This window comes from Rutilus rutilus (assembly GCF_951802725.1).
Source record: "Rutilus rutilus genome assembly, chromosome: 5".
Classification (NCBI taxonomy): domain Eukaryota; kingdom Metazoa; phylum Chordata; class Actinopteri; order Cypriniformes; family Leuciscidae; genus Rutilus; species Rutilus rutilus.
Window position 1 is genome coordinate 43,738,962 of NC_140213.1, and position 14,659 is coordinate 43,753,620.

Below are 14,659 nucleotides of genomic sequence, written 5' to 3' on the forward strand. Positions count from 1 at the left end.
CGAGATGGCACGTGAATGGCATGCCGAACAGGAATGACTTTCCCTTGACTCGCCGAAAGTATCCGGGCTGCCGGGCGAGTCCTCTGAGTGTTGCGCTTCCATTGACTGACTGTCCTGTGTACCTCTCAGGAATACCCTGTTTTACACAACGCCGGGAGACGACAAAGAGCGCGGGACTGGAGACAATGCTGCAGTCATTTGCATGGACCTCAAATAGCTTTTTTCGCTCTCGGCCAGTGTCATAATAGGCACAGTCTTATTTGAGATGTAAGAACACATTACAGATTGATCTCAGGAATGTCTCGGACCTTCATTTGTGGAACTAATGGACTGAGGTTCGAGCCACAGCAGTCGATATTCGCTCCCTCCAAAATCAATGTGCATCTTCACTTGGGTCTTAACCTACATCAAACCCCGAGGATCCTTCAGAAGAGTTTTGATCTGCTGTGAATCACGTATAAACTAATTATTGACTGATCGGACCAGGGTTCATCTAGCGGGTGATGGCTGACGGTGTATACAATTCCTTTCAGATTCACTGAAAACGAGCGAACAATACCGCAGCAATTGACGATAACAAGTGACAGACAGCTCTCCATGTTCTAATAACCTCAGGTCACCCGCTCATCCTTGCAAATTGTTCATGTATAATGAAACCCATTGTTTATTCCGGCTGCAAAACAACGTAATTATCCAATTCGTTTTTCTATGGGCTTCAAAAGCTCTTTCTTAGCTTGGCAATTTGAAAAAATAATGCAAAATCAATGTGGAAGAGTTCAGCTGGAAAATGAGAATATCTGTGTGCTGTAAAGGTGAGCTTCACTGTGCATCATCTCTCCCTTCATCATCACTTTAAGTAGTCCCAATGCACATCCCCGTCTCTAATTAGCACCACTGGAGCTGGGAATCATTTGTAGCACACTGCGAAGCAGACTCTGTTCAGAATGACTGGGAAATCATTTACTGCCCATAAAGCCACGGCGAAAAGTTTCATGCATGAATTGATGGAAGTTGTTGCATGATGTTTTTGACTTTTTTTTTACTTCTATTTCATCAATTTCAAAACTCTTAAGTAGCAAAGTTAACTGAAAGTTGGTTGATTTCTAATAATGTGAGTGAGAAGACGTTCACCTTAATTTTCCATCTGAGTTCACCCTAATGGATTTTTTTTTATGCATAAAAGCGGCTCAACATGAGAAAGTTCATTTGAATGCATCACGAAACCTTTTCGAAATTCTATTTAATCTCTAGATTTTCATAACTCTGTCTTGTCTCCACAGATGGAACTAATGCTAATAATGTCTCACATTGCTGTCATCCTGAGTTTTAGTACAAAAGTCACTTATTATACACCTATATGTTCTGTAGTATACCAATGCTGTGATAGCAAACAACCTTAAGATAGATTGAAGATAGCAGATAGGCTACAAATAATAATGATAAAAATCCTTTTGGAGAACGACAGGTTAACAGCCTAGTTTGGCCACATTTTGATGTATTGTGCTGGCGGGAGGGAAATCAGGAGTGTAACTCAGATGGGAAACTCCCACCTGCACTGGATCTATGTGGGATTCTCAAGGCACAGTCAGGCCTGAGAGACCTCAGAGCACAGACAAACATTAGTCACATCAGCTGAACCAACGCTAATCGAACATGTGCTGTCACAGAACTACCTACACAGCAGAATACAGAGTAGAAAAACGCCCCAGAAGGATATCTGATTTTCTAAACAAGACATGACATCATACCACATGTGTCCATGGGGTCATGAACTCCTGTACACGTGTGACTTTAGAGTTCTAGGGAGTCAGGATGGGGTCATTGTCTTATGCAAAGATTTCATAGCTGTGGTGGAAACAGAGTCCTGCACGGGTCCGATTTTGTAAATCCGCACCCGCCCGTACCCACAAACCGCATCCGACCCGTTTTCCGACAGCAGCACTAATTAAAATCCGCACCTGACCCGCTTAAAATAGAACCGACACCCGACCCGCACCCGAAATAAAATCAGTTTAGCCAATCACTTTATAGACACAATTACAAAAATGTTTATTGCCAGGTCATACAGAAGTTATTACACGACAATTAACACAAGGACAACTTCAGCCGAAGCTGTCAAAAGGCCGGTACAAGAACATGGCTAACGTTACCACAAAACTGAGTAGCCTTGTAACATTTTACCAATCGAACAGACGCGGCTACAACACTATATCTGCCACGCAATTTCGTCTAGCCTACATCTGACAATTTTGGGTTCAAACACGCCCTGCACACCACACATACTTAACAGTGTTAAATTTGAAAAATACTGTTCGATAGAACTGTTTGGTTTGTTACCACAGTTATCTGCGTGCTTCCTCCGCGATGAAGTTCCACATTTGCGGCTATCCAAAACGAAAATGCATACAGCAAATAAGCCTTTCACAATATTTTCTTCAGATAACTCCAAATTTGACTTTTGATGACGTATTGTCGACAACTTTACAATCTCCACTAGCTATTCTTTTCTTCAACTCCTCAGCATCCATCTCGACGACTGCAAGCAGATCGCGCGTGTGCGCGATTATGATGAATTTTTAAAAGTGAAAGCCCAGCAAACAATATGACGTTGTGACGACGTCACGTGCTGGTCATTTTTAGTCATGCTTACGTTAGCATATGACGTCGCCACAACCGTCAAAGTGAAACACCAAAAGAGGTCGCTACGACGTTGCCAACCGACGTCGTGACAACGTCTCCAGTACGTTAAGTTAAACGTTATTTAATTTTGGTCGCCGATTCGTCTTTTGGATGACGTTGCTGTGATGTAGCCAGTACGTTGCGACAACGTATAGGTCGCCGATTGGTCATTTGATGACTTTTGACAGGTTTTCATTTTCAGTGGATTTATTGACATCCATTTATACTAGCATTTACCTGCCACTACTGTCACAGCAACATCTATCATTGTGGTTCGTGTTCAGAACTTCAGAATTTAAGTTTGTTGTTTCAACTAGCATTACTGTTCAAATCTTGACATTTTACTCAAACAATAGGTGGTTTGCAGTCACGTGATTGTGATGACGCGCGAAATTCAGATGGAGGGCAGGAAGTGAAGAGCGGAATGGACGAGATGGCGGAAAGTCCGTACTGGACTACTTTTGACGCTATTACAAGAGAAATATACAACAAAAAAATCGAAACATATGTTGGACGTGATCCTTACGTTATGAAGAGGAGCGATTTTTCAACTGAATTGAAAGATTTTGCCTGTAACGTTACGAGTTTGTCTTCAGTTAGAGGGGTAACTTACAAACTCAAAGAAAAGAAGAAACAATTACTTTGACTTTACAAAGTTCAGAAACTGGTACGTTACACAAACATAGCCACATAAGTTAATTCACCTTTGACAAAGTGATCACTGCACACACAGGCATTTTCCGACGTAGGTTTGCAAGCCATTTTTTTCCGGCGTTTTTCGGTCAATTTCTTGCCTTTTTCCCCCTTATGAACAACAACTTTTGGTACTCGATAAAAACTCCTCGTGGTTTCATTGATTTGAGCAACCATAAACGACGCAAAACATAGGCATTTTGAGTTTGTTATAGTGGTTCTAAATGTAGCAAATCACTTCCTGCCCTCCATCTGCATTTCGCGCCATGGCAACGCAGTGAGGTGACGTCATATGCAAACAAGCTATTGGTAAAAACATGTTTAAACATTCACTAATGTAAACACATGTTAGAATAATTGAAAGAACTGAAAAGTGTTTTTGCAGATTTTATTTAACAGAATTTAACAGACACTATAATAACAAATGGGGAAAAAAATTAACACAACTATACATTAAAGCAAAAAATGAAAAAAAATAAACATCACTATGTAAAACACTTTAAAAAGGTCTTCATCTGAATCTTAATCTGTGTCACTGAATTGCTGGTTATTGATCTCTTGTGGGACCGCCACTTCTGGGACTGACTGCACCTAGACAAACAATTGAAATAAATTCAGTGAACAGACCTTCAAGATTGAATGTCAACCAAGGAAGTAAGTGTTAACCATTTTGTAAGAGTAACTATACCAAGTAACTAGGGATTGGCCGATACCAGTATCGGGCCCGATACTGGGCTTAAGTACTCGTACTTGTGAAAACAGGCCCGATACTACAAGACGATACTTCCACCACATTTAAGAGCGTTATGCTGCGCAACGTATAGTTGTTTTCTTTAAGTGCCAGAGGGGGTATATAGGAAACAAAAGTATTGCTCAACAATTTAACGATTGGAACAACAAAACCAACGAACTGGTAAGTCTGATTCACGTAACTGTTTCAATATGGACGTAGCTGTATCCAGCACTATGCATAGACTAGTGAGAACGGCAGTCTACTTTCTCTTTCATGGTATGAAATGCGATGTAGCCTATGTATATTTTGTTCAAAAACAGTGACAGAACAGCTAAAATTGTGTACTGATTACAATAACATGATCTTAACTGAATATTTTATGATAAAGTCATTATCCCTCTTCGGAGAAATTCACTTCAGACATTCTCATTTTACAAAAAAAAAATGTCTGCAATGTAGAGTACAAATGCAAACACAAACATACATTTGTGTGATACAACATACATTGACTTTTCACAAACGTGTTTCTGTCTTTCTAGTTAGGGAAGGAGACAAACTATAATAAATATATAAATTACACATTCTTGATCTGCAATATTAATGATGTTCTTGTGAATGTTGGAGCATTTACCTTTCTAGATTTGAATTGGTTGATCAACATCTAAGGAGATCAAATTTTAGCTTGATGAGTGACATTTGGCACAGTTATTAAAAGTACTTGTATCGGTACACTGTATGTATCGGCAAGTACAAAAAATGAAATACTAAGTACTGCTACTCATTCCATAAAGTGGTATCGGCCCATCCCTACAAGTAATAGTCGATTGCCACAGTCTTTTAAGTGAAATGCTCACAAGAAGTGTATATTTGTACCTGTAGTTTACTGTGGGCTGGCGCATGTTTTAAAACATTTGTGACGAGTTCCTCCACAGCTTTGTCCTGTAGTCCGGACCGACTCAGCATGACAAAACAAGTGGTGGACTCATTTGAAATATAAATTAAATGAAGCAGAAGGGCATTTAATATTGAGATTGTCTTTTAGATTTGAAAAAAGCAAGCTATATTTTGAACCATGAACCAATTGTAAAGCAGAAACTGTTTAGACAAGCATAAATGCATTTTTTGTGCTGTGGAACATCCACACAATTATTACCAAAAGTAACACTTATATTAAACTCACGTTTGATAACCTGGTACACTGCTGTATGCAGCAACGTTTTTTCCCCTTCTTCCCATGAAGGCTGTAGTTCTTCCAGACACTGCTAGAAGCTACAGCCCTCATGATACGCCTTGTAGCTTCTCCCGGGTTGGCTCCACCAATCAGACTGAGATGGTGTGTCTACACAGAGGTAATACAGAAAATTTAAAATCAGTAATGCGGTAAATATTCAGCTCTACATAAAACATAGCTTTATGTTTAAACCATCACCCACCAATCTCTTCTTGTAGTCCGGAAGCTCTTTCAGTTTTGCCTCCAAGACAGCAAGTTCTTCCAAAGACTGGGCCACATCGATTTCTGTTGGGGTCTCCGGACCCTGGCTGGCTCCTCCAGTCTGGTTTAACCGGAGGAGGATCTCCTGGATGTTTTTTGCCATCACATCCTGGCGGGTCAACGTTGCCTTAAGTGTCTCTGTTTCAGAAACACAAAATGTTTCAAAGACATTAAAATGAAGGTCAGAAATGTACAAAGTGGAAAGATAACACATTGCAGTTATTACATGACTGAAATTTACCCACAATAAAAATGAACATACCTTGTATTACTGTAACCGTTTGGGTTAAGGCGGAGATAGAGTCTGACACACTTGAGGAGCAGCTGGCAGTTTCTGTGTGCACATATGCAATACAAAATGCAAGCGATTAAACTCAACACTTAGGTTCAGCATGTTATAAAACAAGACCTACCAAAGTTCAAATCACCAGGCTACATTTCTTGTGTGTCACCATGTTGATAACTGTAACGCTTACAAATAAACAAGATTTTCAAAGTCATTAAACCAACAATAAAAATATAATCATACCATCAGACATGAATAGGACTAACTGGATCAAGGTCTGTGTAAATAAATAAAAAATGTCAACATAAGGTATATTTTAATATAGATCCGCACAACTTGACAAAGCTTATGCAACAATTGTTAACTTACTGTTCATAGTGTTTGTCTGCGGAAAGATGCAGATGGGAGGTGGAGGGTGTGTTGGTCCTGCAGAAGATTTCCGTGTAAGTGGCACCTCTGGTGGTCCATGGGACAAATCTAGATGATACTTTGGTTAATCATTCATTTACGGGACCCTGTCTTGTGAAGCATGGCATGCTTGAGAAATATTGAACAATTATTTAATATCATACCTCTGGATTTCTTATTAGTATGGAGGACCTGTTCCGCAGAGTCTTCATTTAAAAAGCATACAATAAACTCCAGTCAACAAACCAGTCAGGGATACAGCATGTAATAAATAACTACATGAAAATGTAAATACCCTCATCGCTGCTGTAAGCATATTTTGCTGGCCTTTTTGATGTCCTTTTTGAGAGCACAGCCCCATCCTCGGCACTTTCCACGTTTGACATTGTTTCGGCCTTTCTCAACCACCGAAGTGCCTGGTTAAAGTCAGCTACAAAGAAATGTGAACATTAGGGAAAGTACAAACAATATAGGATTAGTTGAAACATTTCACAAGTATTCTACATGATGCAATGTATTTTGCTTTCTTAGCAGCTTTCAAAAAAATTTACTTAAGCATGCACAGCAAAAACAGGACAAGAAATGAATACAACTGTACCTGTAACACCTTGACTTTCCTGGAAATCCAAGTATCAGGATCAGGTTGTTCCCCTCTTCGTGCTCTGGCTGTCGGGTTGCCCCCAGGCCAGTAACAATACTCATCCTGAAATTCATGAATAACATTTACTGACCACTGTATTTTCCAAAGTACAGTACATACTGACACCCCCAGAAAATAGTCAATAGCCAATGATCTGATAAAATACCATTAGTTCCTTATACGTCCAACATTTAGCCACCACAGATACACTCCCTTCACTCCCTTCACTCCCTCCCTTCAGGAATTCAACAACGACGTAAGACATACTGTTGATTAGAAAGAAGAAAAGTTAGTGACAGACAACCTCAATGACCACTGACATATTCCTGCCTGAGAGAATTCTATGCATTTACCTAGAAATGAGACAACCACAACACTGCATTGTAATCTTCCCAGTTCAGACCTCCCATTTCAAAAGTCAGGTGTGTCCTGCGCAGTCTTAGGCCCCCAGCTGCCATTTCCGAGCTTCATTTAATATTCAGAGTCCAGACCTTCCATTGCAGAAGCACAGTCTTTAAGCATCGAGGTATATTCTGCTGCCTGACAGGAAGTCACGGGGGTATGAGCCTATTTTTACAAAAACAGCAGCTACGGTGCCGTGACGTAAGATACAAGGTAATCGAGCCTTTGATACATTGTCGTGTTTATTTAGAAATAAACAATGGAAAATTTGAGTCTTTAAACGATTCAGCCTTTGGGCTAAGACTTTCTCCTTGGTCTTAAACCCTCAGATCCATTTTCACCTTTCTTCAGACCTGATGTAGAACTGCCATAAAAGTTGTAATCTGCCCCCTCTCTACTAGTATGGTGCTCCTCCAGAGTTATGTTGTAGGAATCCTCTTCATCGGTGTGTTCCTCCTGTGGTATTGGAACACCCGAATCAAAAACGAACTGCATGGCTGAGAGAAAAGAGGTTCAGGGTGGCGGTAGACTATGCATTTAACCTTTCCCTCTTTTTCTACCTGATCCACAACTTCACAGCAATGTCCATCTTCCAAATAGTATGCCTGGTCCTTCCTTTTTTTAGAAGTTCTGCTGTGCAATTGGCCGGTTCAGACTCTCTTCCAGTCTGTTTGCTACCTGAGCCAGGGAACTCTTTCCAGATCGTACCATCTTCTTAATGGCCTGGAGGTAGTTCTCAAACATGAAAGCACTGCAGTTGTCCAGGCCTTTGAAGCACACTGCATCTGTTGACAGGTGCAGCATGGTGTGTGTGTTGTAAACCAGGAAGGTGGGCCCGTACAGTTCACAGCCTTTCTCTACAAAGTATTGTAGTAGTTGGTGAGCATAGTCATGGTGCTGCTGCACCAGTGTTGAACACACCAGCAACCCAACAGCAACACTCAATGTCAGGAAGTGGTTGTAAAGGTCCTCTCTTAAGACACCTTTCAGCACCAGTTTCCCTGTGTATAGCAGAAACAGGCGAAACTCAGTTGCCTTCCATCGTTCAAGCTCATCCAGGCCTCGAGGGCTGCGTGCAAAAATCGAGGGGATTGATGACTTCAGCATCAGCAGCCTGCTGCTCAACTCCTGAACCTGGCTGGCAAATATCCGCATCCCCTTTTCGCCTCTGCACCAAATATAGAGCAGCTTCTTCTTTAGGCTACTAGTAGCCTAGGTAACGTTATAGATTCCTGGGAGGGCGTGGCGCGTGGGCACAAATAAACTGATGTGGATTTTAAATTATTTTATCAACTTATTGAAATACAGGCATATTTTTGTAGATCTGTGTTCCTAAAAATATGCATATATATTTTACGTTTGCATGTGATTGTTTTAAACCCATGTTTAGACCCGTGTTTCCCCCGTGTCCGACCCGACCCGCACCCGTATCCACAGTTGGATATTTTTCACCCGTTTGAGCAAAATTTGCGGGTCACCCGTCGGGTACCGTTATTTTAAATTGTAATAATATTTCACAATATTATTCTTTACTGTATTTTAGATCAAATGTACACTCACCTAAAGGATTATTAGGAACACCATACTAATACTGTGTTTGACCCCCTTTCGCCTTCAGAACTGCCTTAATTCTACGTGGCATTGATTCAACAAGGTGCTGAAAGCATTCTTTAGAAATGTTGGCCCATATTGATAGGATAGCATCTTGCAGTTGATGGAGATTTGTGGGATGCACATCCAGGGCACGAAGCTCCCGTTCCACCACATCCCAAATGCTCTATTGGGTTGAGATCTGGTGACTGTGGGGGCCATTTTAGTACAGTGAACTCATTGTCATGTTCAAGAAACCAATTTGAAATGATTCGAGCTTTGTGACATGGTGCATTATCCTGCTGGAAGTAGCCATCAGAGGATGGGTACATGGTGGTCATAAAGGGATGGACATGGTCAGAAACAATGCTCAGGAAGGCCGTGGCATTTAAACGATGCCCAATTGGCACTAAGGGGCCTAAAGTGTGCCAAGAAAACATCCCCCACACCATTACACCACCACCACCAGCCTGCACAGTGGTAACAAGGCATGATGGATCCATGTTCTCATTCTGTTTACGGCAAATTCTGACTCTACTTGTAGTGGAGATGTAGTGGTACCCGGTAGGGTCTTCTGCTGTTGTAGCCCATCCGCCTCAAGGTTGTGCGTGTTGTGGCTTTACAAATGCTTTGCTGCATATCTTGGTTGTAACGAGTGGTTATTTCAGTCAAAGTTGCTCTTCTATCAGCTTGAATCAGTCAGCCCATTCTCCTCTGACCTCTAGCATCAACAAGGCATTTTCGCCCACAGGACTGCCGCATACTGGATGTTTTTCCCTTTTCACACCATTCTTTGTAAACCCTAGAAATGGTTGTGTGTGAAAATCCCAGTAACTGAGCAGATTGTGAAATACTCAGACCGGCCCGTCTGGCACCAACAACCATGCCACGCTCAAAATTGCTTAAATCACCTTTCTTTCCCATTCTGACATTCAGTTTGGAGTTCAGGAGATTGTCTTGACCAGGACCACACCCCTAAATGCATTGAAGCAACTGCCATGTGATTGGTTGATTAGATAATTGCATTAATGAGAAATTGAACAGGTGTTTCTAATAATCCTTTAGGTGAGTGTAAATACATTCAGGTTATCATGGTTTTAAATATAATAAAATAATTTGCAATTATATTTTCATAGTTTAACATTGAAAATAATGATCTGAGACAAGAAAATAATAACACGGTCATAAAATGTATCTGATGAAATACACTGAAAAAAAAAAGTAAATCTGACTTAATTTTTCTTTTGGAAGTTTTTGCACACAGATTTTTTAAGTAAGTTTCACATATATGAAATTAAGTGAAATCAACTTAAAGTTAATCTGTATCATGTTACAGTATCTGTAACTTGGCCAGTTCAAGTTTGTTGAGTAATTTCTACTCTGTTACAATTACATTTTACTCAAATAATATAACACTAAATTAAACTGTGCTTTTAAAGTGTATTCTTTACTTAGAACATCTCAGCAAATAATACAGTTGATATTGTGTAGTAATGTGATAACCACCCGAACACAGAGATCTCATTACTTGGTACACAATAACGGTAACATTCGTTGGATCACTTTTGAGTAGAAAATGAGCTCAAGATGTCACAAAAACAGCAAGTTACTAATCCTAACAGCAAAAGCAATGATAAAACAGTGTAAATACAACTAGAAAAAAGTATGTGAAGCCTCTGAATGTGGATTATGTGAACATGTTTACCATAATTACACCTCAAATAATATTCAGCAGTATAGTAAACATGTAGGCTATGTTATTCAGAGGTGTGGCACACACAGACCCTCATCCATTGCTTTTCATGTCATTCAGTGCAGTAGTACACAGACTCTCCCTGTATTCTGCAACAGCAAATATTCAGGGAATGAATTATAACTCAAAGACTTTCATTTCACATATCTCAATTGAATTAATGTGCTTCTGCCTGGAGGATCATTAGCATCATCCTGGAGGCCTTCCTCGGTACAGTGGACTAACCCTCATTTACACTCTCATTGTGACTGAAATGCAGGTAAAATTGCACCATTTATCCGCCTCTGTTCCTTGTGACCCTGAGTAATTTCATCTTTGTAAGACTAATTCCAGGGGCCTTGGGGTACTATGAGGCTTTCACCTCAGAAATCGTTCCTTGTGATGAATTGTGCTGTTTTGCAAGTTGAGAAGCACAATGCAATGAACTGTAAGATAATGAATTCTGTCATGCTACTTTTTGTGTCAGACGTGCGACTTGTGACAAGATTTCTGCATGCTCCACTTTTGGCTGCAAGCAGCTGACATTTTGGATGGGAATTTGATAACTGCCCTTTCTTTAGGCAGTGTAGGGATTATTGATTTAAAATCCCAAATGTGTGATACATTATACAGTTGCTTGATGTATCAGACTCTCTTTTTTTAAATAATTTTTTTTAGCCTTTAATGGGATCAGATAATGAGAAGATGGCGATTTACATTTAAAGTCATTTAACAGTAGCCTGGCAAGCCAGACTTACATCAAGATGTTGGGTCTGGCAACTCACCATAGACACGGCTCAATCCGAGGGGCGGGAGGATAAACGGCTGTCTTTCAAATTCCCTCTGCACGCAATAGGACAGCGCTTCAACCAACCAGGGCTCGGTTTCCCGATAACGCTCACTCTTAGCGCGCTAAGAGAGCTCGAAAGATATATCTTACCAAAGGTGTTTATGTTTGTTACGTCCTATACTGTTATCTGTTTGGAGCTGTTGTTGTTGTTTTTTTTCCCTCCCGTACGCTCTTTCTTTTGTTTCACTGTCACTGTCAGCAGGATGATGCGGCTACCTGATTGGCTTATCCATCTGTCAATCATCCGGGCGACGTCATCGTCATCATTGCTGTTGGATGATGATTCAACGCGGCTACACCAATGAGGGTGCGCCATGTGCCTATAAAGAGCGCACCTGTGTTGGAGGCGGGAGATGACTTTGTGCACGCTAGAGCTCTCGCTTGTTAGTTTGCCTGACCTGTACCATTAATTGGATTGATGTGTTCTTTGAGAACTCAGTAGTGAGACCTCCGTAAGTGAGGTTCATTTGCGCTGTTTTTTTCTGGTGGTTTGATCTACTGTTAAATGGGGGAAGAGAAAAGAACAGCTTAGATATCACGTGATATACATATGCCACACTGAGAGATCAATTTGTGTTTAGAACACCAGTTTAGTGACTTGTGCCACTCCTTGTAAGTTTTGTTTTTGTTAGTAAGAATAGTTTATTTAGGGCGTCTTTTTGACGCTGAAGATGTTTTGTTTGGTTCTTGCCGGACGTTGATCTAGTCAGATTACATTGTTTTTTTTGTTCTTTAGTAAGACTGGTTTTTGGTTTTATTTAGTTCTTTGATTTGGCACAAATCTAGTTCTTTTCTCTTTACCTTTCTTTATTATAATCTAACTAATTACTTTGAGGTGTCCTAAGTGTGTTCCCCGAACCATACCTTAGGAAGCTGCTTAAGATATACCTTCTTACGTGCGACGTTACCCGGCGCTGTCCGTGGCGATGCTGCTGAATTGTTTGATATCGATGGCTCGAGAATCAATTATTCTCTCGTGCAGGGGCTGTTTATGTGAGAAAGCGGTGACCTTTATAAATGAAGCACTTCAGAAATAGTTGAAATTGCAATTTATTATGATTGGATATTATAAAAAATAATCCAAACTATAATAGCCTATAATAGCCTAGCCTACATATTTTAAAATTGTAACATATATTGCTGCCACAATAACCTTTTCAAAAATGTACGTGCCTTCTTCTCTTTCCCATTTTTGTTCGCTGAGGTGGAGCTGCGATGAAATATTGTTCTTGTAAATACTTTCCAGCATTGCAGTAATAAAAGCATCTTAGGCACGGTGCTCGGCAGTGATCAAAAAGGATTTAAACCGTGAATTTTTAATCTCTTGTAAACTCAGAGATGTGGATTCAGACGGCAATTAAATTACCACACGATCTGTTTGTCAAAAAACAGTAGGTACTAATTTGGCCAGGGATTTTTACGCGGATTGGGTGAGAAAAACACTGATATTATGGATTCGGACGGCACTAAAATCACCGATTGGCCCCTGTAAATGTTTAAAATACCGGACGAGCCCATGAGAAACAATATTAGCGTCCGAATAGGACTTAACTGACAGTAGCCTATGCTTTCACTGGCATTTAAAAGAGCGTTTTAATTAAATTAATAATATTGTATAATAATATAATTAAAAATCTAACAACAATCAGTGTAATGACAATTTTATTCTTTGCATGAAAACACTTGAATTAGCCTAATTTAATACTGTCTGGGTGTATTAAAACTTCAGAATCATATTCATATAGACCTGCAACAGTGATAAGGTAAAGCTAAGAGTGGTCCAGACCAACCTTACGAAAGTGTGACTTACAAAAGATATACTTAGCGTACGAACGTTTCGGGAACCGTCCCATAAGGTTAAGAGAGAGGTTAAGGAATAGGTTAAGAACTACTTAGAGATAAGAACGCTTTGGGAAACCGGGCCCAGAGCGTTTTCCCAACAGCAGTTGATAGATTAAACTTTTGGCAAAACTACGAACACATCTTCCTTTTTTAAGAATGACTTAAGTGCCGTTCTTTGCTCTTTTGTCAAAGAAAAACCTAACTCCAAGTCCTCCAGAGTCGCGGACAACGCCGATTCGAAAGATGTTCGCCAGCAGCAGCCATTCTTTGTTTTCAAGTGGCAGGTAACCGTCGCAACTCTGTCGTCATATGTTAAGCCCGCCCCGCCTACTCTATACACGACGTGATTGGCCTGACCCAATTTAGGTTTTTGCAGCTCGAAAGTCAATGGAGAGTTGCTAGACTGCCCTGGCTGCAAAATACATTTTGCTGCCACCAGGGTGCGTCTAGATTTCTAGGCTAATTTAACAGACACTTTTATCCAAAGTGACATTGCATTAATTTCCGCTGCACACAATGCTAACTTTCATGTCGAAGCCAGAACTAGCCAAACCAAGCAGTCTTTCTTAAAAAAAAATTTGACTTTCAAAATTGAGAACTCAACTCTTTATTAAGTAAATGACATTCATATTAACAGCTTCATGCTTACATTGAATGTCACTGAGAAGCCCACTCATTTCTCCACCCACAGTTTCCACTCATCCAATGAAAAGCTCTTAAAGAAGTATCAATTTAAAGCTCAGTTCCTGAGCATCAATATATCTGTCATGAGCAGGGCTCTCATCCAGCCCAGAATGATCACACTCCAGTCTGAAGCATCTCTCAGTATGACAGCGGGGAATCTTTAACCTCCAGCCTCAACTCCCTCATGCAGTCTGTCAGCCGCTTCAGGTGTTGAAGTGTGATCTCCTCGAGCTACTGATAAACAAACATTCAGTTTAAATAAAGGCCACTCACAACTAGATTACCTATTACTGACAGTTTGAATTATATCGGGTAGCAATGACATATTACTTAATAATGAGCTAATAGTCATGTGCCACAACAAGCAAAGTCATAGCATGATATCTTTGCAAATCATTAGCTAATGATTAATAAAAGCAGACAACTAGAAGTTGAAATACATGGCTTTGGCCCATTGTGAGAATTAATTTACACTATTAGTTAATACTATATAAGGAATTAATACATGATGACATTTCATTAACAGCAAACAGTAATCATTAATGAATGGTTTAGTTCTTCATGAGTCATACATTAACTCTCATTAACATGATTAGCTGTGCATTAGTTAAGTATGAATTAATTGCAT

General features: G+C 40.1%; 1 protein-coding gene across 1 annotated transcript in view; it reads right to left on the reverse strand.

The window, feature by feature from the left end:
- Positions 1–3,746: 3,746 nt before the first annotated feature.
- The window catches only part of LOC311290841 (uncharacterized protein), a 123,166-nt gene continuing 112,253 nt past the window's right edge, over positions 3,747–14,659 (reverse strand). Inside the window, exons 2-10 of the mRNA XM_084409552.1 lie at positions 7,098–7,197; positions 6,890–6,994; positions 6,587–6,721; positions 6,456–6,497; positions 6,253–6,360; positions 5,860–5,931; positions 5,539–5,735; positions 4,979–5,444; positions 3,747–3,963 (exon numbers count right to left, since the gene is read on the reverse strand). Coding sequence (XP_084265678.1) covers positions 5,271–5,444; positions 5,539–5,735; positions 5,860–5,931; positions 6,253–6,360; positions 6,456–6,497; positions 6,587–6,677 — 684 coding nt within the window. The 5' untranslated portion in view covers positions 6,678–6,721; positions 6,890–6,994; positions 7,098–7,197 and the 3' untranslated portion in view covers positions 3,747–3,963; positions 4,979–5,270. The remainder of the gene's footprint in view (positions 3,964–4,978; positions 5,445–5,538; positions 5,736–5,859; positions 5,932–6,252; positions 6,361–6,455; positions 6,498–6,586; positions 6,722–6,889; positions 6,995–7,097; positions 7,198–14,659) is intronic.